This window comes from Lepidothrix coronata, unplaced genomic scaffold (genome assembly GCF_001604755.1).
Source record: "Lepidothrix coronata isolate B3197 unplaced genomic scaffold, Lepidothrix_coronata-1.0 Scaffold59, whole genome shotgun sequence".
Taxonomy (NCBI): domain Eukaryota; kingdom Metazoa; phylum Chordata; class Aves; order Passeriformes; family Pipridae; genus Lepidothrix; species Lepidothrix coronata.
Window position 1 is genome coordinate 4,429,261 of NW_016690239.1, and position 25,793 is coordinate 4,455,053.

The following is a 25,793-nucleotide window of genomic DNA, read 5'->3' on the forward strand; positions in this document are numbered from 1 at the left end:
TAACACAAGTTTATAAAAATTTGCTAGTGAAGTGAAGTTGTACATTTACAGTAGATTGTAATTTGAAAAGTAGTCAAATGCTGAGTGCTTTTCCCAAATTTACTTTAGTTTGAATATAATTAACTTCAGTGTCTATAACTTGCTGTGTCAGTACCAGCATCACTGCTGATATTAACTCTTTGGCTTTTTTTTTTTTTTTACACATTAGGGTAACTATAAGCAGCATAATAGTCTCAAAAGAGCTAATAAAGATAACAAAGAGTTAGTGCAAAACCCAAGTACAATTTAGCTTGTCAGGTAACCTTCTTTATGTCATGGGAATACTGTAAAAATATTTATATTATAGTGAGCAAGTTACTACTTTTTAGAGCAAGGAACCTTTATTTATTTTTTTTCTTTTCCCCTTCTATTTCCATATGGATATGACGCTGAACAATCAGCCTGGTTCACCAAAACACTTCTCATGGTATAAGGCTATATGAAATCCCTAATCTTGAGATGTCTTGAGGATTTGCAAGTGGGATCAAAAAAGAAAGTCCCTCACCCCTGAGAAGTCCATAGATAAGGAAAAGATGTATCATTTACAAGACAAGCAAAACAGAAGCCTATAGATAAGCAAAGAAAACATTTTACTCATGAGAGGTAGATAAGGGTTGCTAGTAGGTAAGTCACATTGACAGTGTGCTGAAGTAGTTGTCTTGGAGTGACCATGCAGATGCCTATGAACTTCTGAACATTTTGAACCTCAGCAAGAACCTCCAAACCTGACCTGGAAGCACACAAGCTCTAAACCCTGCAGGTTTGCAGGGCTCTCATGCTGCTAGTAGAGAGTGCATTGCTTTTTCACCTGATGTTTCTGAATTTTTTGAGCTTCCAGAACACTGCCTCTGGTTTTAGGGTTTTCATTACATATTCTGCAGCTTACTCAGTGTAAGGTTGATGAAGAGAGTAGGATTTCACCATAAGCTTCTGCCATGGTCCATTCATACAGCTCTATAATTCTATAATATAGTGAATACAATACTATGATATCATAACTAAGATGGAACTTTTGAATATAGTTATCATATTATAGGATTGTATTTACTATACTATAGAATTACAACCTTTATGTATAGAATCTGGAAACTTCCTGGGATCTGTGAAGCAATGACAGTACTTTGGGAGAGTTTGCTTAGACTCAAGAAAACTCAAAGAAATTCTTGTCTAGAATCTTTGCTGGTTTATAATTCACTTACCATGCAGGAACATGTTAATAGAATTTACCTGGTGGGTTTTTTTCTTTTTGTTTGTTTGTTGTTTGTTTTAATAAAGTCAATGGTTGAGATGGAATTTTATAAGTCTCAGAATAGAAATATGAAAGACCCAGTCTATGTTCCATTTGTGCTTTTAGAAGATTTGGAAATGTATTTGCACTGGGAAGGCTCTTCAGGCTTCTGAATGGGCTGGTTCCTGGATTTGTGTCTTGCTTCATAAGCATTGGGAATAAGAGTCTTTTGAAGGGAGGCAAATGGAGAGTCTTTGTTGTTCCTGGGGATGAGGTGGGAGATGTTTCTGGGGAAGTGGGTCACAAGTCCCATGTCCTTAGTGATGTGTTATTTTTTGCAGCAGAATGAGAGTAAAAAGGACAGGGAGGGGAGAGCAGTAACAAAACATAGCAGTAAGTTAATTCTACAAGCCTATGTGCTATAATATTGTTGTTCTTGTGGTATTGTTAACCCAGAAAGACAGGTGACCATTATTTATTTATAAATATGAAGCAAAATCTGATGCCATTAAATTTGCAGGTTAATGAAATTACTAACCAAACATTTTCTCTCAACCTGAAAGGCGTTTCCTCTTCCATTGTCACCTCCATAATATCTACATGTTACCCACTAAAATCTATGGATGTGTGACAGGACCTGGTTCCACCTCATTTGTCCTGGCTTAAGCTTCACTGGGATTGTGCCACTGGATAGAAGTGGTAACTGTGTTGTAACATCTGCAAGTGATTTCAAAGTAAGAGTTAAAAAGTAATAATACAGAGCAAGAGTGGGTGCTTGTATGTGCATGCCTGTGTCACATTGAGGCTGTCAGGTCTTCAGTGCTATTTCTGTAGTGGCTTCTAATAAAAATGAGTTTGCTCTGTCAGATGGAAAGTAAACTTGACATTTTGTTGAATCTGAGACAAACTCTTCCAAGCATCTTATTGTCTGCTGAGGTTTATATGCCTACATTGCGCTGCTACCAGATGCTGTTTCACCATTTCTGAGAGCTCTCAGAGCAAGAGGTACATTTCTATAATTAATAATGGAAAACAATTTCATTTTTAATTTTAATGTTGTCAGAAAAGATCCAGTCTATCATGCTTTGTGAACCAGCTCCTGGCAGCTGCTGCAAAATAGAGAGAAAACTCCAGCTTGCTTTCTCTTCAGTTGATGTACCATGTTACTTGTTATTCTTTAAGCCCTGTTTTCATGCAAGTTCATTAAATAGAATAGGTGAGTGATAGGTACTCTACTGCTTGAAGGCCACTGATTCCTGTGTTTTGGTGTTACTGTTCTGCCACTCTATACTTGCAAGTACTTGAGGAAGAAATAACTACAGTGCAAGTAAACTTGCTGAATTTTCTGATGTTCTCAATAACTCCTAGGAAACCGGCTTCCAAATTTGCAGTTGCATGATTTTCAAATAGTTTTATCAGTAGTTACCCTGCCAGGAGAAGGAATACAAAGTTCCAGAGTTTCCGGTTCCAGAGATTGTTTGATGCTTTGCTTTAGCTTCCTGCTGCAAGCTGGAACCACATCATGTTTTATCTTTGTGGTGTGGCCATCTGCCATTTGGGTTAGCAGGGAACTCATTTTGGAATTGGGTAATCTGTGTGCTGGTTTGGGACCTTGGGTCAAAAACAGGACATTGCTGAACCAAAGGGAAGCAGAGTACTGAACAAATTAAAACAAAAAGTGTATTTCATCCTTCCAGCTTAGATTAGAATTTAACCTTCATTTTGGTATGTGTATTGTTATATCTCAGAGGATCAATTAAAATGTGGCAATACTTCCGTGGTAAAGATTAGCTATACTACAGATTTATACAGGAAGAAAGCTGTCCTGCTTGGAGATCTCACAAGGGAGGAGGACTGTTAGCAAGATTTTAAGTCACCTTGCCACAGCTGTGAGTCTGGACTGCTCTGTGGATTCCCTGGGCTCTGGGACCCATTAAGCTGTGGGTGATGTGCTCCAGTAGACACCCACCCACCTAAAATTTCTGTGGATGCAAGAGGACCCTGTAACACAGAGTAACACAACTCCTGTTGGAGACAGGACAAGGGAATATTTGCGTTCCTACACATATCTAGACACAATACCTTATTCTCAGACAGAATGCACTTTGCGGGTCTGTATCAAAGCTGGTGTTATACCGTGTCCTTCAGAGAACAACTTTATAGTGTGTGGCTTTCATAATGTTAAATGGAGTCTGGCTGTAGCTTTGTATGAAGGAGGACTTCAGCCTGGGCAGGAAATGGCAGTCAAGAACAGGGAAAAGTGTCTTTTAATCACCGTGGCAGAGGAATAGCCTTGTTGAAACAAGTGCAAACCGAAAGGAAAAGTAATGATGGGCAGAGAGAAGCATCGTGAAATAGCAAAAGCAGTAATTTAGAGAGAGCCTTCCAAGGAATTTACATCCATGGTCAAACCCTCCAGCTTCAGAAGGCAATGAAGGAGTGAGATAAGAGTCATCAAGACTACATGGCTTTAGATAAAAAGTTGCAATCTAGATTTGAAATAACTGAAGCAGAAGAACAGATAAAATATTTTCAAAGTGTCTATCTAGAATGTGGTGGCTCCATAAATGGAGCTGGATCACCCACACTCTGGCTAGCCTTAGACCTAGAAATGAGAACTTGCCTGTAGGACAGTTACTGCTCAGAATTAAGGCATTTTTCCTCAGAGCTGATAAAGGTTGAAGAAAGAAAGTGAATGTTCAGAGCAAAAAGCAGGATTTCATGGTGTGCTCTCGTGGCTGATCTCTGAGGTGTCCTGGATGAGAAGCAGTAAGCAACTAGACAGGTGTTAATCTATCAAGTGTATTACTGGTTTATATTATGTTGTTAAAACATTTTGTTTCCGATTTGTTATCCACAAGTTAACCTGTCTTGCTGAAAGCATTTTTAAAAATGCTTTACTTGCCTAATGCTAAAGAAGAGGTGAAACGAGCTGGCGAATAGTGGGTGCTCTGTTTTCATGGTGCTAGTGGGACATGTAGCACCTCTGTGGTACTTGTGCCTTGTAGGGAGTGAGTATACAGCTCCAGGCTGTGGAGATCAGTGTCACTGTCAAGTAGTGGCATTTGGGGAGGATTTTTTCTGACACTCACTGTGATATGACCCTTATGATGGTGCTTGAATGACAGTCTGACAGACCACGGTCTGTAGTGTTCTTGGGCAAGAGAAGGAATGATGGCATTGCCCCAAAATCATGGTTTCCTCCAATAGATGAGACTGTGAAAGTAGACAGGTGATAAAATTGAAAACAATCAAGAGGAATATGTAGTTTAACAGAGCTCAGATCATAAGTTAAACCTAGAAACTGTGCTCTGAACTTTAGTTCTGATGGAGAACCCAACCTTGAGGATGGGAGGCTTGTGGCTGGAACATGGAACAGTGTGGGCAGCAGGACCAGGGAAGTGATTCTTCCCCTGTACTCAGTGCTGGTGAGGCCACACCTCGAGTAGTGTGTCCAGCTCTGGGCCCCTCAGTTCAGGAAGGATATTGAGGTCCTGGAGCAGGTCCAGAGAAGAGCAACAAGGCTGGTGAAGGGACTTGAGCACAAGTCCTATGAGGAGAAGCTGAGGGAGCTGGGGTTGTTTAGCCTGGAGGAGGCTCAGGGGAGACCTCATCACTCTCTACAACTCCCTTAAAGGAGGTTGTAGCCAGGTAAGGGTTGGTGTTTTCTCCCAGGCAACCAGCAGCAGGACAAGAGGGCACAGTCTTAAGCTCTGCCAGGGGAGGTTTAGGTTGGATAATAGGAAGAAATTCTTTACGGAGAGGGTAATCAGACATTGGAATGGGCTGCCCAGGGAAGTGGTGGATTCTCTGTCCCTGGAGGTTTTTAAGATGGGACTGAATGTGGCACTTAGTGCCATGGTCTAGTAGCCACGGTGGTGTTGGATCAAGGGTTGGACTTGATCTCAGAGGTCTTTTCCAACCTGGCTGATTATGATAGGTTAAGTCTAGAAACTGTGCTCTGAAGTTTAGTTCTGAGGGAGAACCCAACCCTAAGGATGGAAGGCTTGTGGCTGGAACATAGATATATATTTGACAAGCAGAAAAACTCAAATACTTATAGTATCTTTTAAGTAAGATTAACTTAGATTAACTTTCCTGATGAGTTGACTGTTGAACTGTAGAGGCTAGAGTCCAGAATGAAGCAAAATTAATGAAAGTATATTGATCAACTTGGGGGCAGAGCAGTCACTCTGCTGCAGGACATGACTGTCTTCTTGAATTAAAGAAATACACTTTTAAAATACATGCCGCTGGTAGTCAGAAAGGAAAGAGTGCTGTAAAAAGTAAAAATGACTAAAATTTGAGCCTTTGCGTAGCTGTCTTCTCAATTATGTTTCACGCAAAATACTCAAGTAGAATTTCAGTAAGAATTAATTTTGTGGCTAGGAGCATCATTTACCCAACTTTGCACAGGTAGACTCAACTCAAGACTGCTGTTAGTCCTGAATAGTCAAAACCTCTGGAAAAATAGGCCAACTTGTCCTAAAGATGGACTGAATACCAAGGTGCAGGAACATCAGGTTGTCGTAGTCTGGTTTCCTCACGTATTTTCTTATCACAGAATGGGTAAGGTTGGAAGGGACCACCGTGGGTCATCTGGCCCAACTTCCCTGCTCAAGCAGGACCATCCTAGAGCATCTTACTCAGGGCTGTGACCAGACCGTTATTGAATCTCTCCAGTGAGGGAGACTCCACAACCTCTGTGGGTGGTTGGTTCCAGTGCACAGTCACTGACACAGTAAAGAAGTTCTTCCTCATATTCAGGTGGAACTTCCTGTGCATCAATTTCTGCTCATTGCCTTTTGTCCTATTGCTTGGCACCACCGAGAAGAGCCTGGCTCCATCTTCTTGACACCCTCTTTACTTTATAGGCATTGATGAGGTCCCCTCTCAGTCATCTCTTCTTAAGGTTGAACAGGCCCAGCTCCCTCAGCCATTCCTTGTAAGAGATGCTCCAGTTCCTTAGTCATCTTTGTCACCTCTGCTAGACCCGAGGAGCTCAGGAGCTGGACACAGCACTCCAGACGTGGCCTCACCAGGGCTGAGTAGAGGGGCAGGATTGCCTCCCTTGGTCTGCTGGCAATGCTCTTCCTAATGCACCCTAGGATTCCATTGGCCTTCCTGGCCAGAACGGCACACTGCTGGCTCCTGGACAGCTTGTTGTCCAGCAGGACCTCCAGGGTCCTTCTCCATGGAACTGCTTTTCAGCAGATCAGCAACCAGCCTGTCCTGATGTGTGGGGTGATTCCTCCCCAGGTGCAGTACTCTGCATTTGCCCTGGCTGAATTTCAGACCGTTCTTCTCTGCCCGTCTCTCCAACCTGTCAGGGTCCTTCTGAAGGACTGCACAGCACTCTGGGGTATCAGCCACTCCTCCCAGCTTTGTGTCCTCAGAGAACTTGCTGAGGAGGCCTCTGCCCCTTCATCCAAGTCATTGAAAAACAAATTAAACAATACTGGACCCTGTATTGAACCCTGGGGAGACATCACTAGTGACTAGGCCTCCAACTAGACTCTGTGCCACTGATTGCAACCCTCTAGGATTTGCCATTCAGCCAGTTCTCAATCTGCCTCACTGTCCAGTCATCCAGTCCACACTTCCTGAGTTTGCCTATGAGGATGTTATGCTGTTGGCTGGCCTCTAGGAAGGCACCAGTGCCAACTAAAGCTTTTCTTGTGACTGGTGTTTCAAAGAGCAATCTCTGGTGTCTAATAAAAGGTATGTCCTCATGATGTAGTTTCTCCCTCAGCAGGGACACTGAGAAGGTAACTCTTCTCTACCAGGATGTTATTTTCTTGAAGCCTGTGGGAGCTTAGCAAGTTTCTGACCCCTACTGCACTGTCTGGAACCAGCCAGTAAGTCAGAAAAGTTATGTGGGTTGGGAAAATAACACAAACTGTTGCAGACCTTTTCCAGTGTGGTTACGTATGTCTTGCTAGTATGTGGAATCAGCCTAAAAATAATGTTTTAAGAATCAAGAAGTAGTTACGTGAGTGGTTGCTGGGAAATACAGTAGAAATGACAGATACAGCTCCCAGCTAGAAAATGTTGGTTTAGCAATGTTGTCCGTGTTAACTTATTAAAATATCGTGCACAGTTTTCCACCATTTTATTCCCCTCTTTGATTTATGCATCTAAATTACCCATTGATTTGTTAGCTTTTGGATGAACTACAGGAAATTTTTTCCCTTTCCAGCTAGCAGGGCCAGCAGGCTATCCATGCAGGAAGCACTTCAACAGTCAGACTCTTTCCAAAGAATAGCACAGTCTACTGGATGTTTGACTGTGCCATTCTGTGAGATGAGCTGTGCAATTCCCATGCACCCTCTGTTACTCTTTCCTTGATGCGTTCCTTGATGAATTCCCCAATTCTCTTAATGAGTTACTGGGCTGGACTGACTATTCTTGTATTTCCTAATGACCTTTAGAAAAAAATGTGTTCTTAGTATTATAAATAAATAAATAAATATTTTAAAGTTTATAAACATGCAAAAAATGGATTTCAGAATGGAAGTAGTTAATATTGTCATAGCACTGTTAGTTGCATTTATTGGCAGAGAAACGCCAACAGAAAATTTGGTTAAAAAATTTACATCAATAAGTAATACCAAATTAAGGGGTTTTGCATTTCTTAACACTGCATCCTTTGTGGGGATCAGGAAAAGATACAGCTTTCCCCCCCACTAAATGATTTTGGAAATGACTCACATTCTTGCAGGTTTTGGCAAGCTTTCTTGTCTCACTGTGTGGCTCATCTTCCAGGCAAACTTTGCAACAGTTGCTGCCAAGTCACAGATGAATGCAGAAGTAGCTGGCAGAACCAGATATCCAGAGGTAAAGGACCTCTGTATGTTTTGGCATATTCCTTGACAGCTTCCGGAAGGTCTTCTGCAGATAATGTTTGATATTTCTAGTATTGCCCATGTATAAAGCAGTTATCCTGATGATAGGGAAAAAACGGATGGAGAGACAGTATGAAGAGAATTCTCTCTAATATAGGTAAGACACCGAGGAAGTGAATTAAACTTTGCTCTAAATGAAGTTTAACCTGTGATAATGGGGAAAAATGTCTTAATTCATCCTCAAAGCCAAGGATATCTGTCCCCGAGAAAATGCTTACGAATTAATTACACTGCACTATTTAATGGCTATAAAATTCTCAGTCCCTTTGGTGTCTGTTAACAGGTTCCCCTGTAATTACAGTGCAGTTTTCTAGGAGAGGAGAAATTGTAATTTTATTGTTTAGCATGTTAATCAGAAGTGAAGTTTGACGTGTTCTAAAATAATATTCAGGTTACCAGTGTCAATTCCAGACTGCCAAGTAAAGAGATTTTTATTGTTAAAGTAGCCTGACTGTAGACTGCACAGTGTTTTCAGCAGTAATGAAAAATCTGTCTTAAACACTGTCATTGCAGAGAACCTGTGAGTGTCAAAGCTGCACATCCTCTGAAAATTGCTCTAATTGTTGTCCTTCTGTGAAGGATCCTGACTGTGGGAAGCATAGTTTGTAAGCTGACTGTGGGTTCTCCATGTGCACGACAACAGCTGATGATGAGTTTTCTGCTCTGTAGCCCCACTATGGCCCCCAAGTAACCTACTTTCAAACACTGCTAAATTAAACTTTTTCTCCTTTTACTGTCTTCTAAGCAGGTAGCATGATTTGTACATATTTCTCATCTCTCATTTCTTTGCAAAATTCTTCACTGCCACCATTTTTTTCCCTAGTACTTGCATTTTTGTAGTGTTTATGCACCCAAGGGCTGATAACATCTGCATCTTGGGAGTGAAGGAGATAAACAGAAGGGAATCGTGTATGTCCTCAGATGTACAGCCTGGTCACCAAAATTACTCACATTGCAAAAGAGGTTAATTAGATGTTAAAGGCTCTATAGTCTCTTTCATTTAGTAAATGACATTAACTTTTCTGCTCTTTTCTGCTTGTGGTTTGTCAGTAGTCACGTGTCATTTATCATTATTTGTGTGAATGAGCTGAGGCTCCTTACCATCGGTATTTAGTCTCAGCCCATGCTTAACAAAACCAGAATAATGAAATTTCAGATTGAAAAACATTAAGGATTTTTTAGCAAAGCATCAAACTAGGAAGACAAATATTGTCCTGACAGCTACCTTTGCTCTAACCTGAATCAGATCAGCTGTTGTTGTGCTTCAGCTGACTCAGATTTAAACAACTTGGTGTTATTCTAAGTCCCTTGTTGTTGGAAAACACGTTTTTGAACTTGCATCTAAAAATAATTAACTCCACCAATGCACTCAGAAGGGAGGAGAAGAGCTACAGGGGCCTAAGTAACTCTGTTGTGTAAAGCATGGAGTGGCCAACCCTGTCCTGTACTTTTGAAACAAAATGCTGTATTTGAAGAGAAAAGCTTATGAGTAGTGTGGTTGGCAGGCTGGCTGCCTCCCAAGCTGTCTGGACACAAACAGAGCCTCCCAGGTGTTGCACAAGGTTCTTGGATTGTATGGATGTGCTCGCTGTTCACTTGTGAGGCTGCAAACACACTGTAACATAAAACTCTGTTCTTGAAGGGTAAATGAAGTGAGAAAATACAATGGCTAAAGCCTTTTCAATGTCAGAGCTGTCACTGACTTAAGCAGAGACACTTTGGCTTTTGTCTTCTTTTTCTTATGCTTTTTATGAGTGAGTGTGCTTGACCACAATGGTAAACAGGATCAGAAAAAAGCTTGTGGGGTCTTGCAGGACACCAGCCTGCTCCAGCTGCTATTGTGTGCCAGGCACAAAATTACTCATATGTGTTTAGCATTTTCTAGAAATCCCCTATGTACTGCCCCTGACCAGAGCAAAGAAATATGGGCTTACCTGTATTATTTTTGTTAATCTTTATCTATCATGACTTTGCTCCTATTACATTCTGTGAACAAGGAGTTGACTTTAGAAAAGGGAGATGTTCTCATTTCTGTATTCATGTAGAAATACAGATTTTGAAGGCTGCTATTTGAAAAACTAAAAATACCCAAGTCAAGGCTGGCTGCATTTTTAGTTTGGTTTTTTTTTTCCTCCTTAAATTCCAAAATTATTGGTTTACCCCCTCTGCTCAAGAATGCCACAGGACAGATTTGTTTAGTCATTTGTCTGAGTTTCTAAATTACATGTAGGACATGATGCCACATGCTTTCTCTTAAACTCCTAGTTTCTTTTTGCCCTCTTCTCCCCTTTCTGTTACATCCGATCTGGATGTAACACCTGCTTTGTGTGTCTGCTGAATACTTAGTCAGTTGGTTTCTGCCTAATCAGATCTGATGAAGGGCTTTGTCTCTCTTGTGCCAGAAGATTTGGCTCAGACTTTCAAAGCAACTGCACAGGTTATTTGAAAGGTTTATTTTCTTCCAGCAGAGATAATCTTTATCGCATTAGATTTTACCAACATTGTCCTTTACAACAAGCAGCATAAAATGAAACCAATACAGACTTCAAAAAAAATGGTTTAGATGTTGTGTCTGTGTTGATTCAGGGGCTATTTATTTAAAAATATTTTCAAGATAAATATTCATAGAATATCTTTTTTTTTTGAGCTGAATATATAATTTAAAGCATACTATGTTAAGCCTGGGAGTCAGTAAATTAGACTAGTACTATAAAGCTAAAAATATAATACCAGGGAACAGATAGGTGGAATAAATGTGCTGTGTGAATTCTACACACACCTATTATTCTCTTTTTAGCAGAGAAAATGATAAAGCCGATCTTAATGGTAACCAAGCCATCTGTAAGAACTAATGGCTGGAATTTAAAGCAATACAAATTCCATTTAGGAGTATGATGGCCTGAAGGGCATATGGGTGAAGGATCATTCAATAGCCATCTGCATCTTTCACTGTTTGCCTTGACACTGGCTTCTGGGCATGTAGATGTGATACAAGCCTAAATGGAGCTTCTGATCTAAACTATAGTAGCTGCTTTCACGAATTAAATAAAGTATGATTTTTAAAAAGCTTATGAGTACTGATGAATTGAAAAATGCTCAGTAATATGGTGGGTTTATTCCCAGAGCTTTGCTTTCACATTTATAATGAAATCTGAAACCAGATCAGTTTTATGCTTACTTTTTTTTTTTTTTTTTTGCTTATGTGGAAGCAGATATTTTTCACATATCTGCTTTTTTTTCAGTGCTAAGTTCTATATGGATCAAATCTTAAGTAACTCAGCAGCAGATTAATATTTTACTGGCTGTGTCTGCACAGTCTGTTGTGTGTTGCTCAGTTCCTGCACTCCTGAGGCTCTGAGGCCCGTGGTGGATCCTGTGGCTGCTGTGGGTGAGCTGGTACAGCTTTGCCAGGCTTGTGCTCAGTCTGCCACTGGGGTCACTGGAACCAAGGACAAAAGCTGCTTGTCTGTGCCTGCTATGTATTGTGTAGATTCACCCACAGACAGCCAGGAAAAGCCTCTGTGTCTGTTTACAAACATTGCAAACAAATCTGGACTTTGCTAAACTCCTTCTGTGCAGCAGAAAACTCTTACTCAATTTATTTATTACCTTTTTCACCATAATATTTACCACCATTGGTTAATAAAATATTAGCTGTTAAATCTTTTGTGAAAAGAGCGAAAATTTTTCTTTCCAGGGAAAGTATTTTTCCCATTTTTGGCCACATGGTATTTAGTGTTCTTCCCCGCCTAGCTGCTGCAATTTCTTGAAAAACCTCAGGCTGTAAATGTTTGCATGAAATGTCGAGCAGAGTGGAATTTCAGAGTTTGAAACTGCATCTAGCCTAGATCTAGAATGATCTAGGCCTCTTTCTCTCCTTCTCTTCGTTCCACCTTTCAACAGGCTGTCCTGACCCCTATTGTACCTTTGCATGGGATTATGTGCAATGCAAGAAACAAATTGACAATTTTTAAGGTGTGCGTTATTACAGCTGCCAAACTCTGGAAGCAAGGATAATGTCCTAGACCAAGGAAAGATTACAGCATTTGAAATATTTTGGTGATTTTCAAGTTCTAGACTGGTCAGTGACAATAAAATAAAAGGTACAGACTTTTATTTGATGTGAATAAAGTATGTTTGTGAAAGGACCATCAGTTAAACATTCATTTTAATGCAGAACAGATTCATGAGCCTATGGCATATTTTATGTGAATAATTCTATGATTCTATGAATTTGTTCAGTGAGAAAGGATTATGAATATAGTGTTTACAGAATACAGTAGAAACTACTTCTTTTCTTCTTTTCCTTCAAAAAGAAAATGCAGTCTCTGTAGTACGGTGTATCTTCATGTTACAAAGCAAGAAACCAGAAAGGCAGAAGAGAATTTTCTCCTTAAGAGTCTTTTCAACACTTTAACTACCATTTTACACCTGGTTAAAGAGGTTTTGCTGTCACTGGACTTGCACACACACTCATCCCACTTCAATTTCTCCTGTCCTCCACCCTGTCAACAGTCAAATTTCTGCAGCATAAAGTGTGAAAAAAAAAATTTGTGCCTTCTCTTTGCTTTTTTTTTTCCCCTTCTTTCATGTTTATACAAAAGCTGAAGGAATTTTCAGTGTTCTTGCATACCAGTTTCCTACTCATTAGCTTTTTACCAACAGCACCCACAGCCTGGCACTGCCTGCATGGATGCCGGATTGGCAAAGGGTGCAAGAAAAGATGATGCCATCTGAGAAACAGAGACAAAGAAAAGCAAAGTGGCTTTCCTCACATCAGGCAGAATGATGTCACAAAGCTGAAATTTTAGATAATAAAAATTTATTAATCTTTATTTATTTTTAATTTTTCTTTTTGAATTTTTCTAAAGTGTCAGTGCAGACACAAGGCCTTTCTTGTTGTACACTTGACTTTTTGAAACTCAAATGTTTTTTACTGAACCTTGTCCTCTTCATCTCCCTGCCAGTTACAGACAGTTAGAGATTGAAGCATATTCTGAAGTCACAGTCAGGTGAGAGGGCAGAGGCTGTTTTAGTTAAATCATTCAGTTGGTCACTGAGGAACTGCTGGTGTCTAGTTCTTATTCATGGAGGTGTGTTGGTATAGGTATACCTATGCTGTAACTACACCTATACTGATGGGAAAGGCATTTAGTGTAGAAGTCTACTTCAATCTGATGAAGTGAAATAAGCTGTACTGGGAAACATAATTTTACCAGTGTTTCTACCTTTATGTTGCTGTACTGTTTCTTTCCTCTGTACTAGGCAGAGACTGTTTGAGGTACAGAAATGGTCTAACAGTAGATGTTCTGTCATGTAAAAAATTTGCTATGGTTGACCTGATGTCAGAAGTAAGCAAGAGTGAAGCTGCATTTAAACAAATTCACGTGTTGCTTCCTCCAAAAGGGACAAGAGAGTTTAAAAGTATGGGGCTCCTGTTGACATAGGTTTTCTCTCTTTCACCAATGGTAGATGTATGTCTGCAGCCGTTTTCTCTAACCAGTTGTGTTTTAACTGGGTTATCCCCACTCTGCTGTGCTTGCCATTGTGGCGGGGGCACCGGCATGTGCTGCTGGCAGAAGGTTGGTGGCTTGGCTGTGGGTGTCCATGTTCTTACTCGTGTAGTGTGAGCTCCAGCTGTCTCCACCTGCTGTGCTGGGAAAAAGTGCTGGAAACTCTTCAGGGAAAAACACAGCCATTGGATGTCCTGCCTAGAGCAAATGTGCAAGAGTCAAATTTGGCACTTGGTCAGTTCACCAGTGGAACAGGCTTGATTATAGCTGTCTTTGCTGTTTGTTGGTGATGAACGACAAGGGAAAAAAACTGGAGTGATATATGACTACAGGAAAAGCCACTGAGAAAATGCTGTCAGTCTGCAAGGAGTGCCTATTTGTTCTAAGAAGTCTGTGCGCAATATCTTGTAATGTTTTTATACCTGAATGTACATCTGAGTATACAGTTGTATGATCATCTGCATGACTTTTCTTTTTTTCCTTTCTCACAGTGCATGCCAATTAAAGGCCTTGGATTTGTGCTTGGAGCCTACAAATGTATTTGCAAAGCTGGATTCTATCATCCCAACATCTTCTCAGTGAACAGCTTTCAGAGTAAGTGCCTTTGCTTGAGCTAAAAAAAAAAAAAAAGAAAACAGATCTAGCATTAATAATGCAGGGCTCCTTTTTATCCTTGTCTGGGTTATACAGTAAAATCCCAGTGGTTTGCAACTCTCAGATTATATAATCACTTAAGGAGTTCTAGCCCTTCGGTTTGTCATTCACAATACTCTTGAGGATCCTATAAAACATACCCACTTGAAGAATATTTGATTTGTAAATAAATTTAAAAACATGAAAAGAAGTTGTGCTAAGGGGAAATAGAGATTTCTGGCACCTGTGCTCAAGCAGAAGTATTCTGGAAATTAATCTACTCATTTTCACTTTGGCCAGAGGAAATGACAATGCCCTAGCCTCTGGCTTTATGTGGGCTTTAATTGTTTTTATTTTACTTCATTTGCAAAGGAGAATTCAAAGGGAGATGCCGATGAGGTAATAGAGATGGTTCAGGCCTGGAAGTCTGTTTGGCTGTATGATATGGATGACAAACAGCATCCACGTGCCCAGGACACACATTGTATGGACTGAGTTGTCCACAGGAGGGGAAACAGAACTTGGTTGATTCTCATCAGAGAAAACAGATAAACTGCATCCCCAAACTTGATGTCTGTACTTTTATCATATGACCAAATCTCTGCAGAGATTTTATGCTGTAATTGTTGTAGTTGTACTAGTAGAGCTCATGCTGCAGTCATAGGTGCAAAACTGCTGCTTGAAAGTGTAACAGGGCATCCTTCTCTGCCTCCTGCTTTCAGTTAAATACCATCCCCAGCTTCTTCGCACTATTCTTTAGCCAGAGGTTCATGTCATCAACTCTCCTCTGTGAGAGCAGTTTGTATGAGATGCCCAGGGAATGGCAATGAATAACTTTCACCAAGCTTGATCCGAGACTGTGTGTATCATCTCCTGCCTTGTCTGTAAATAGCTGTTCCTGTTCCACTGTAGAAATACCTCTAGTACTATTCAACACTTAACCGTGCACATATATATCTGTGAGAGATATCATGTCTCCTGTATGTATTTGTAGCCTAAATAGCACAGTTTGTTCAACAGTTTACCCCGTGAGTGTTTGTTTCCCCTTCTCTTTTCATATTGTAAAGTATCACAGATGGCAGCCTTGTGATAGTGCTGTTTCTCTGGGCTGTGTGAAGTAAGGAGGATGTTTGGTTCCTCCTGCAGTGCAGTGAGTTCTGGTGGAATTGGGATTTAACTCCCTGAGTGAGCATATTAAAAAAAAAAAAAATCTTAGATTTTTGTCATACCAAATGCCAGAGAACACACGAAAATAATGTGCCTAGAGATCACAACAGCATTGATCATCAGGGATGAGCTTAATTTTATATCATGTATAGGCTTGCTATGTATTAGTCACCTAGGTTTGAACTGCAGTCAGCATGAAGAACATGGCTCCCCTGGAGGGTAATTTGTCTTTAGATGGGAAAAGTAATACCTCAGACAAGTAACCTTTTTTCTTCATTTACTTTAGAAGGAAGAGCCTATATACCTACCTGAGAAAGGATATTTAGCTCCTAACAGAGTGAAATTTGTCTCAAGAAAGTGTTTGCATATGCTGATATTTTAGGGTGTGTAATTACATGATTTGGGGCCAGCTTGAGTTGAGCCTTTGTATCTGTGAGTTTTGAAATAGTAATAAAGAACTGCTTTAATTCATCCAGATGCAGCTCCATCTGCCAAGTTTTATAGATGATTTTCTAGTGAGACTGGAAATGACTGAGTAATGAGGAAAACCTGTGCTTCAAAGGAAAGTTGGCCCTGTCAAACAGCTGCATTCTGTAAAAAGAAAAGAGGAAAAGAAATTCCATGGTTAAAATGGCTGTAGTATGTATTTGGTGCTTCAAAACGATGATAACATAGGAATTCTAGACACAAATCCTGCAAGCAGTTTTGACAGAAACTGTCTGACCTGAAGATCTCTGTGGAGATAGGTTGGTGAAATCTGATGATAAAAGAGATGAAACTGAATAGAAATGTTAATCATTTAGAAAGTATTCCTAGTGGAATAAAATAAGGACGCAGCAAAGATTTGCAGGTCTTGAGATACAAGAAAGAAGATAGATAGAAAAAATTACCAGTTTTATACTTTTCTGGATTTAAAAATTAGATTGAGTGTGTTGTGTCTTGAAATGGGAGCATTTATCAATGATACTGGGATTCTGCTTCACAGCAAAATATGGTTAACTACAGCTGCACAAGTGTCTGAAGTGTCTGACTTCTAAGCGGGGGAAAGGTTTTGCTTTAGGTCCAGATTAATGTTTCAGTTTGAGCCTGAAAGATGCCTGTATTAAGTGGCTTTTCAGGGATGTTGAGCACTACACAGTTTATTGGTAGGAAGGCTTATAAGATTGCTTTTCTGCCTCTCTGCAAACTCAGCTGTTGCCCTGAACGCCAGGATGCAATGTGGCATAAACAGTGTCCCATGTAGGAAAGATTCTGCAGATCAGTTGCTTTTCTGTCTTAAAGCAGTACAATGTTACTGCTCCCAGGGAATTTGCACCTGTTGCAGGTTCCCAAAGAGTGTTTGGGACAGGAGCACAGCTGGAATTTAGGCTGTTCTCTAACTGAATAAGAAGCCAGGTAGGAGGACATTTCCCTCCCTTGTCTACATCAGTTCTTCAGAACTGAAACTGCCAAAAATATGTAAAACCTTTCTATTTTTTCTGCATGTGTCAATGAGGACCCTGGGTACCAGTGGGGCACAAAGTTGTTGAAAAATTCCCGAGGTCTCTTTTGAGGTTGGAAATTGATTTTAGAAAAAAAACATATTTCATGTGTGCAGGTTGTATTAACCTGTAAGTGCTTGAGTACATGACTATGCACTTTCTCCTAATGGCTCATTTTTAGGTAGCACTATTAGTATAGGTAGAATAGACTAACTGATGACTACTTACGTTTTAACATTTCTGGAACACCCTTCTCCAAAGCAGTTCTGTTCTCTGCCTCGTGGGATAATCGGGTTTGCATTGGAAAATCCTTAGCAGAACCAAGGTGCTTTGTTCAACCTAAAAGTTCTCTCTTTAGCAATGTGTCGTCCATATATTGTAGAAGTTCTGCTTAGCTCTTGTTGTTTGGATGTGGAACCTGCCTTGTGCAAAAAGGTACTTGCACCAGAGGTGGCCCTTTTGTCTGAATACAGGACTGTGCTGTCTCTAACACTGCTATGATCACATAAAAAGTTCCAAGAGGGGTTTTCAGTTCAGCTGGAATTCCCATTTTTTACACCTGCCCTTTGGCTTTGGTTCTTCAGCAGAACTCACATGTGCGGATCTTAGCACATATGGAGGTTGTTACTGACTTCAGCGATCCCTTTCTAGGCTGAGGCTTATGGCCATGGCAGATTACGAGGTTTTGATGCTAGCAGGTCCAGTTATCCCACTGGGTTCCTGCAGCATCGCTGAAGCAACGGGAGTTGTTCCTCATTTACACTATTACAGAAAAGGAGCAGAATCAGTCTTTTGTTCTGCTCAGTGCTCAGCATGCACTGTGCTCTCTGTGTTCATCCACTGAGTTCTGACTGGAGTGTGGGATGATTTGGTTTGGGACAGTAGCAATTCCTGCCCTGGATCTTGGCAGCCTGTGGTGCCATTCTTAGTTTGCAGGAAGATCTCAGCTGGCAATATCGCAGCTGCTGAGGCATCCCTTGCGTGGCAAAGTGTCCTTAGGAGAACTGAAGCTGATGAAGAGTTGCCCTCAGGAGACCATTTCAAAAGCAGATGGGCCAATCCAGCAGAAAAATAAGCTGGGATAGAAGAGGGAAGAACTAGGGAAAAATATCGTAGAGTGGATATAGCTGAAGCATTTAAGCTTATTGTTTTATTCTATTGTACTTTGTATTAGTTTGTGTCCCTATTCATACTTTTCATCAATTCTTTGTTCTTTTCTTCTTCCTTTTTATGCTTTTTATTTTTTTGGTTACTGCATTTTTTTCTGTTCTTTTTTTCCTTTAGAATGGTACTTTTTTACACCTTCCTCATTCTCAGTTTTAACTCCCTGCAGCACAGTATAACTTCTGTCTCATTTGTGTCCATGCTAAAAACTCTGCAGCCCTATGTAGAGCAGAATTGACTTCTTGTCCATCTACCTTAAAAGTGTCCAGAATCTTTTGTCATCTTTTGAGGAAGAAAAACTGTTTTTCTTCACTGAAGGAGATGTGTAATCCCAAAGAACTGCTGTGACAGGAGAAGGCACAATGAAATCTCTAAGCAATACTGTCAGAGGCAGTAACGTCATGCTTGGCTGGGACTGTCTGTGGTTTGAATTGATGTTCCATTGACTTTGGTGAGTGGACAGGACCAGAAATAAAGGGCAGAAATGTTCAACTATGCAGTGGGCAGCAGTGCCCTGAGTCATACAGTCAGGACAAGGGTGTGATTGGGCAAACAAACTCCCAGTCACTGGTAAATAAAATGGACATTCTTTCCCAAGAACTTCTTTTAGAGGGTCTGAAAAATGTTATTTCTTTTTGTCAAGGAGGAAAAAAACTAAAAATATGGGGGTTGTTAATAAATAGTTCCTTATCACATTGTGGAAAACCTCAGCTAAATGAAATTTTTTTAGTCTTTCTTATATTACCTATAAAACAACAAATTGTTTCCAAGTCAAAAAATATTCACAGAAAAATCATTTGTATCTGGCAGTGCACAGTGAAGATTTGTATTGATGATCTTCCTTTGTGTACAACAGACAACATGACACCAGACAAAGCTAAATGAAGGCTTGCTGTTGTGTTATGAAGTCATATCTCTGGGATATTTATTGCAACATGCAACTGTTTATTGGCTGTTATCCCTGTATATATTCATATACACATGAAGAAACTCCCACGCGTGATTCAGATAAGAAAATCCTTGATAAAATGGATTATAATGACTTTCAAGGTTGAACATTTCAGAAATAAAGTAAGTGTATCAAGTTTAGGACCATGCAAAATTATCAAGACATATTCATATAATATTTGTGACTAGTAGTCTCATAGCTATAGGTTTTAAATTTTGTTTTTTTCAGTGTGTATGTTTTTATGCTGCAAATAATTTATTCAGTCGACACCATAAAATATATTAACGAATGGCTTACGTGGCTCAGGAATGTGAGAATTTAAAGAGATTAATAGTCTTTTTGGAGATGGGCTAATTAAAGGGCAACTCTTTAAGAAACAATAAAGTAACAGGTGTGTGGTGGAAAGGCAGGTTGACAAGTGCAACTGTTGAGGAAACAAAGTGGAAAACTTGGACACTCTTGATTTGGATATGGAGATGGGAGGTGGGAGACTGTAACTTCTATTCTCTGCCAGAATACAGTGTGGGTCCGTTGCTCTAGCTGTAATTAAGAAAACAGGGTTGTAATGTTAGATGGTGGTTTCTGGTAAAGCTCTTGCAATGATAATGTGCTGAGGCCCATGGCTGTTTGCTCTGAAGAAGATTTCCAGTCCTATGATACCTTCAAGATAGTATTCCTTAGAGGTTCTCCACCTTTTCGTCATGCCCAAGCGTGGTTATTTTCCAACATTTCCATTCCTGCCTCCCTCAGTCTGGGTCAAAAAGGCACAAAATCTCTTCTTGCTGTCTGCTTGTATCTAAGAAAATCTGACTATCAGCGTGAGTCAGCACTACTCTGCTCTATTCAGGTTTCCAACATCTTTGTCTAGAATAACACTCCAAAGAGAAATTCACAATCTTCATGAGAAATACCATTCTGTTCTCTTCCCACTAATGGATGTGGGAGCAAAGCACCCTGCACTGAGGGCAAGGAGCACAGGGCTGTTGGAATGGCATGCCAAATAAACAGGCCTGGGTATAGGGCCTCTTTGTCCCTTTCCCAGGCTTTGACCATCAGCAGATGTGAGCTCATGCGCATTTGTACATAGATTTGAGAAGGCAATAAGTAATTGCCCTTGGAGATAACCTTCTGTTTAAAATGTTTCAAGTTGAAAGTCTGAGGAGAGTTCCATAAGCCCATATGCACGTGAACATCAGTGGAATAAGATGTCTCTTGAATTAAGACTAAACAATGGATGATTTACTGTTGTCAGTGACAGAGGAAATTTTTGAGCAAAGAAATTGGAGCAATTCTCTAGTCTTGTGTAAAGTGAGAGGAGTTATCACACATTTTAACACACCTTTGATTTGACTTCAGCCACATTCTTTTGTTTCTGTGAGCTCCTAAGGCTATCTTGCCTATAGTAAGCATTTTCAATAAATTCAGTTTTCCATCTTATTTAATAATATTCTTTCTTTGCCCCTTTTCACCTTTTTACTCCATTAATTGCCTATAGGGTAAGAAGCCTTAGAGGGGTTTAGAGGAAAGTATTCACAGATCAGAAAAAGTTGGAATCCTTCTATGTGCGCTGTTGATGGGTTCATTTTGATGGATGAGATGTCAACTCAAGAATCACTGATTTTCATAGACAAAATATTAATTTTTGCCAGTAGGTTTTCCAGATTTCCTGATGTGCTTGTGTGAACAATGGAAAATTATACTTAGTGTAAGTGGACTGGTTTTGCTTTGGGCACAGAGTAGTGCAATCATGCAACAACATGCTGAACAAATGTTAATTAAGAAGAGTTTTATCTAATTTGAAGCTCATTAATTCACTAGATAGCATCTTTATGAAATTGAGGAACAATCTGAAATAGGATCAGAGGTTGTACTATGAACATTAGGTAGTTAATGGGTCTGGTCTTCATGTGTCTGTGTGAAATCCTTTCCTTATTCTCAAATCTTTCATATACTTTTTGTCCCCATTCAGAATTCTCCTTCATAGAATTTGCCGTGCAGATTTAGCCAACTTTAAATGTAACAGGGAAGCATTTGATGTTTAACAAGCTCACTTTCCTTCATATCTAATTTGGTCTGCATTTTCTGAATGTTACAAAGGAGATTGGAGTGAGAAAAGCAAAACTGGTCAAGCTATTTTGTAACCTAATTAGAGAGGCCAACCGGGAGGGAAAGGGAGCCCAGCAGAGTAATGGTTTGCTTCTGTCTGGATGAACTCCCCATCCTGTACAGCTAAAGGTGTCTCCCCTTGCCCTTCTGATACTTTCAGGAAAAGATGCAGAAAATCGCTTTTCAGTTGGTGAATTGTCGGAGGAAGTCTACACCTGCCTGCCCTGCAGAGAAGGATGTTCCTACTGTACAGACGATACTCCCTGCTATGCACAGGAGGACAAGTATTTGCGGCTGGCTATCATCTCATTCCAAACGCTCTGTATGCTGCTGGACTTCATAAGCATGCTGGTAGTCTACCATTTTCGCAAGGCAAAGGTAAACTGACTTGTTTTGCTTTGATATTCCTCACTGTGTGGTACAGACTCATTTATCTTAGGTGTATAACTTCTCATTTCGAGAGTCAGTTTATCAGGTAAGGAGCTCAGGTCAAGGGGAGGGTGGGATTTCCAAATAGGGATGTATTCCTCAATTGTTTATTTAGTTTTGGAAAAAGAAAAGTTGAGCAATTTGTGTTTTCCAGTGAAATACTCTTACATTTGTAGGTGTTCAGCAAAAATCAAGGAAACCTATTATGTTCAAAGTAATTCTGGAAAATCAGGCCAATTTTGCAGGTACCTAAGGGAACATAGGGTTTTTAGAATCTCGGGATCTTGAAAGTCTCTGTTTTACCACTATTGGGAATGATGTTTGTTTTCAATGTATTTGAGAAACTAGTTTGAAAATAATTATATGAAAGGGAAATACTTCCAGGTAGCTCCTAGAGAGTTTAAACTTGATTCTGTGGTTAAAGATTATTACTTTTTTCACTAAAGCATGAGTATATTCAAGAGTATTTTTAAATTTCTGATGCAGCATTTATGTACTAACCTAATGAACCTTCTGCTTTTACCTCACTGAAAATCTTGGAATCTCACTGTTGCCTCAGTAAATGCAGAATATTCTCTAAAACTTCAAATTTAATAAAAAGAAATTAATTGAAGATGGCATATATTCATTACTTACATTTGGGAGATGTAGGTGTGCACACAGTATGCTACATTGTTGAAATTAAGAGCCTCATCCACTCTCTGTAGCTAGATAAGCATTTCCATTTTGGTTTTTGGAACACTTGATCCCACAATCATCCTAATCCTGCAGTGTCTGTGTTACAAATGCGTGGCTCATTTTGAAAGACTTTAATATCCTGGCAGGAAATCATGGAACGAGCAATAACATTTTTTTTTTCCTCTTCTGTTTCTGAAAGTCTTTCTATTTAATGATATTGCATAAAGTCATTCGAATTACAGACTTAATTGTATTTATAAAATTTTTCATTATGAAAATTTGTTGTAGGCATCTCTTTAGTTGCCTAACATTAATTTAGCAGAAGAACTTTGTTCCAATTTTGTGAGGTTTTAGTCTGATAATGGTACTCCCTTAATGTCATAAACAACATCATGAAAGAAGCAAGTTTGGCTTGATTTTTTTTTACACATTAAAATATTGTTTAATAAGAAATGTCTCTTTTCTCACAAGTAGCTTGAGATTAGACATGAATAAAATTGCATACACTCTTGCACCTGTACATTGCTTATGTTCTGATATACATATCTGCTACTGTAAGAAGAAAGATATATCTTTATTAAATATACTAGAGAAATCTTGTGTTTCACAAAACCTGCTAGTAATGAAAGGGGCATTTTTACTTTTGTGATGATTAATCAATTCACCAAAGTAGTCTATGAGTATAGAACCAGATGGGATCTAAATCTTTAATACCAAAGCAATACTAAAGAAGCATATACACATCTTTCCTTGTTTATAAAGAGCTTTTCAGTCGTTATGAAAAGGTTTGACCTTACTTTTTTTTCCAGCTTGCCTTTTACCATTAGAAATCATGACATCTGAACGAGTGAAACCAGACATAAACCAAAGCATTCTTTTTCCCAGAATGAAAAGTGATGCCTTTCAGACATTGCAATTCATTCAATTGGCCAGAGATGTATTTAATTAGGATTTTGCTACCATAGAAGAGAGTTGACTTTTTTCTAGATGTGTATCTCACAAGGAAAAGGGAAGGAAATATGAGCCAAAAAAAATAGTATGGTGATTAAGAAACCCTTCCATTATGATTGATGTTTTCAAGGAATAGAAACCGATAAATAGATTTTCCACTGCTTTCCATGTATTCAGCTGAGTTTTTCTTTGATATTCCTTTAATGTTCTTTATCTTGTTGGTACAGCATGATTTGAAGAAGAAAATAATCTCATATGTTTACCATGAAATGGGACGCTGTATGGAGGACAAACATACTGAGAACAATGAGTATTTGCTTAAGAAAACTGCTGGTTACATTGGGAAATGACAGAAATTTGGAGTGAAGGAAAAAAACCTAGTAGCTGACTATGTACTCTCTGCCAAGGGGGGAAAGTCATGAAAGTGAAAGAACACATATTGAAATATGTTCAAAATATCTGCCTTTTTGAGAATTTCCAACTGTTAGTGAGGCAAACCACAATTAGTTTAGTATATGTGTCTGTGATTAAAGTTGCTGTGTTAAACTGCTCATTTCCATTGTGCTGTGTGGGTGTCAGAAAAGAGCATTTTTTTTGAATTCTATCCCACATGTAGCAGTACAATATTCAAATAGTTACAAAAAAGTAGTTTTCAATACAACATTTTAACAGAAAGAACTGTTTACTGTTACGATATCAAGAAACAAACTTCAAAGTGTTTAAAACAGCAAAAGAAGGGGGTTGAGAACAAAAAATGTTAGATTAGGGCCCCAGGGCTGAAAGAGTGAAGAAGTAGGTATGTGGCATTTTGGTACAGTTGTTGATCAGTAAAATCAGAAGGTAAATGAGATCAGGTTACCTCTTCAGTAAAAGTGACTGCAAAAGACTTCTCAATGCTTGTACTTCATGGAGGGTCCTGGTAATTACTAATTTCAAAAAGCTAGGGTCCTGAAAAGTTAAGGTCTGCCAACGGAAAGCACCTTGGAAAGAAACACCCCAGGCACCTTGACCATGCTATTGTGAGTATAATAATTCAGAAAAAGAATGATAAAGGCCCATAGGGATCTTTTAGATTATGATGGAAGTGACAACATTTCTCTCCAAAAAATCAATATGTCAGTAATTGCAGATGCAGACCATAAGCATTTTAGACAAGTGAAGAAATACCTTTACTATTCAGATCATACTGTTTGCACATCTTATGACCAAGCAGTAATTATAATGGAAAATTGCCATTGGCCTGGTATCATCAATAGTGTGGAATATATGCTAGGTCCAAGCCAGTTACTGAAAGATCAGCCTGGTAAAAGATGTACTGCTCCAAAGAGTGCGGTGATGAGAATGGAAATGTTTTGAACAATTACTGCCAAACTGTTATTGAAAAAATGTGATGATACAACTTCCATTTTGACATGACCTTTTTTACCAACCTAGGCTGTAATAGTAACGAGATACAGGGAAATCTGGTAAATATGGTCAAAGTGGTTCCAGAAGTGAAAGATCTTGACAAAATGAATGGTAATAAATAGGCAAAGCCTATAGCAAGCCAGATGACTGGCTTCTTAAAGCCAGGATTCTCTTTAGAGGAACCATTACAAGTCTCTGAATTTTCAGTCTCTTCTTTTAGAACTTCTTAAGATTCATCTAAAGAATCCTCTTCAGACTTTTGAAAGAACTCTAGAAAACTGCTGAACTATTTACTGTGAAATAAGCTACTGCTTGTATTAATAGCAGTAAAGGAGGAATGGAAGATAGGAAATGTGACAACTGTGCTTATAAAGACTTCCCATAATGGTGACAAGAACTAAAGATCAGTAGGTCCAACTTACACAGTTGCAAATACATAGAAATGGTAATAAAAAATAGAACTACCGGTCCGTGGATAACTGTGGGAAGTGGGTTTTTGTGAGAATGTGATGCCCTACAAATGTATTTATAGCTCTGTGAAGGTGGATTATGAGCATGTGGATATGAGAGAACTTTTTCCAAGGTCTGCTGCCAAAAGCTCTTAAAAATTATGATCTCAAGGAGCTAGGTGAGCTACACTACTTATAGGTAACCAAGAGATGACAGAGGAAAAGGCAGCACAGGAAATATGGTATGAAGTCATGTGCAACAAGGTGATATTGATGTGTGAACATATATTCATGGCTCCTCTTAAGGTATCATTAGAAGGTGTTCAAGGGATCTCTCAAATGGTTAAAAAAATGAAGTAGGTGCATTACATAACTTTTATTTGCTTCATGTCACTCACTGGCAAAAAATACCTTGGATCCTGAAGTATAAAGCAATTAAAACAGGGTTTGGAAGAATAATGCAGGATATTTCTATATATATTTCTTTATTTCTAGTGTGTTTAAACACAGTGGTTTTGGTGAAACTGCGAGGATAGACTGGGAAGGATCACTCTGTGTTCTTTTCCTTCTTTAATAGTGCAGCACAGGCCATGAAGTGAGGTAGGACACTAGAGTCTGAATCAGAAAGACATTCTTTTGCTCTCTTCTTGTAAAGCTTTTAGTTACTCATGTAGACTTTCACATTTGATATGAG

At 39.3% G+C, this 25,793-nt stretch overlaps 1 protein-coding gene across 2 annotated transcripts in view; it reads left to right on the top strand.

Moving 5' to 3' along the window:
- Positions 1 to 25,793, top strand: part of GPR158 (G protein-coupled receptor 158) — a 186,153-nt gene that overhangs the window by 67,451 nt on the left and 92,909 nt on the right. For both annotated transcript variants that reach the window (XM_017817275.1, XM_017817274.1), the window contains exons 3-4: positions 14,177 to 14,279; positions 21,346 to 21,563. In XM_017817275.1, the coding sequence (XP_017672764.1) occupies positions 14,177 to 14,279; positions 21,346 to 21,563 (321 nt within the window). The remainder of the gene's footprint in view (positions 1 to 14,176; positions 14,280 to 21,345; positions 21,564 to 25,793) is intronic.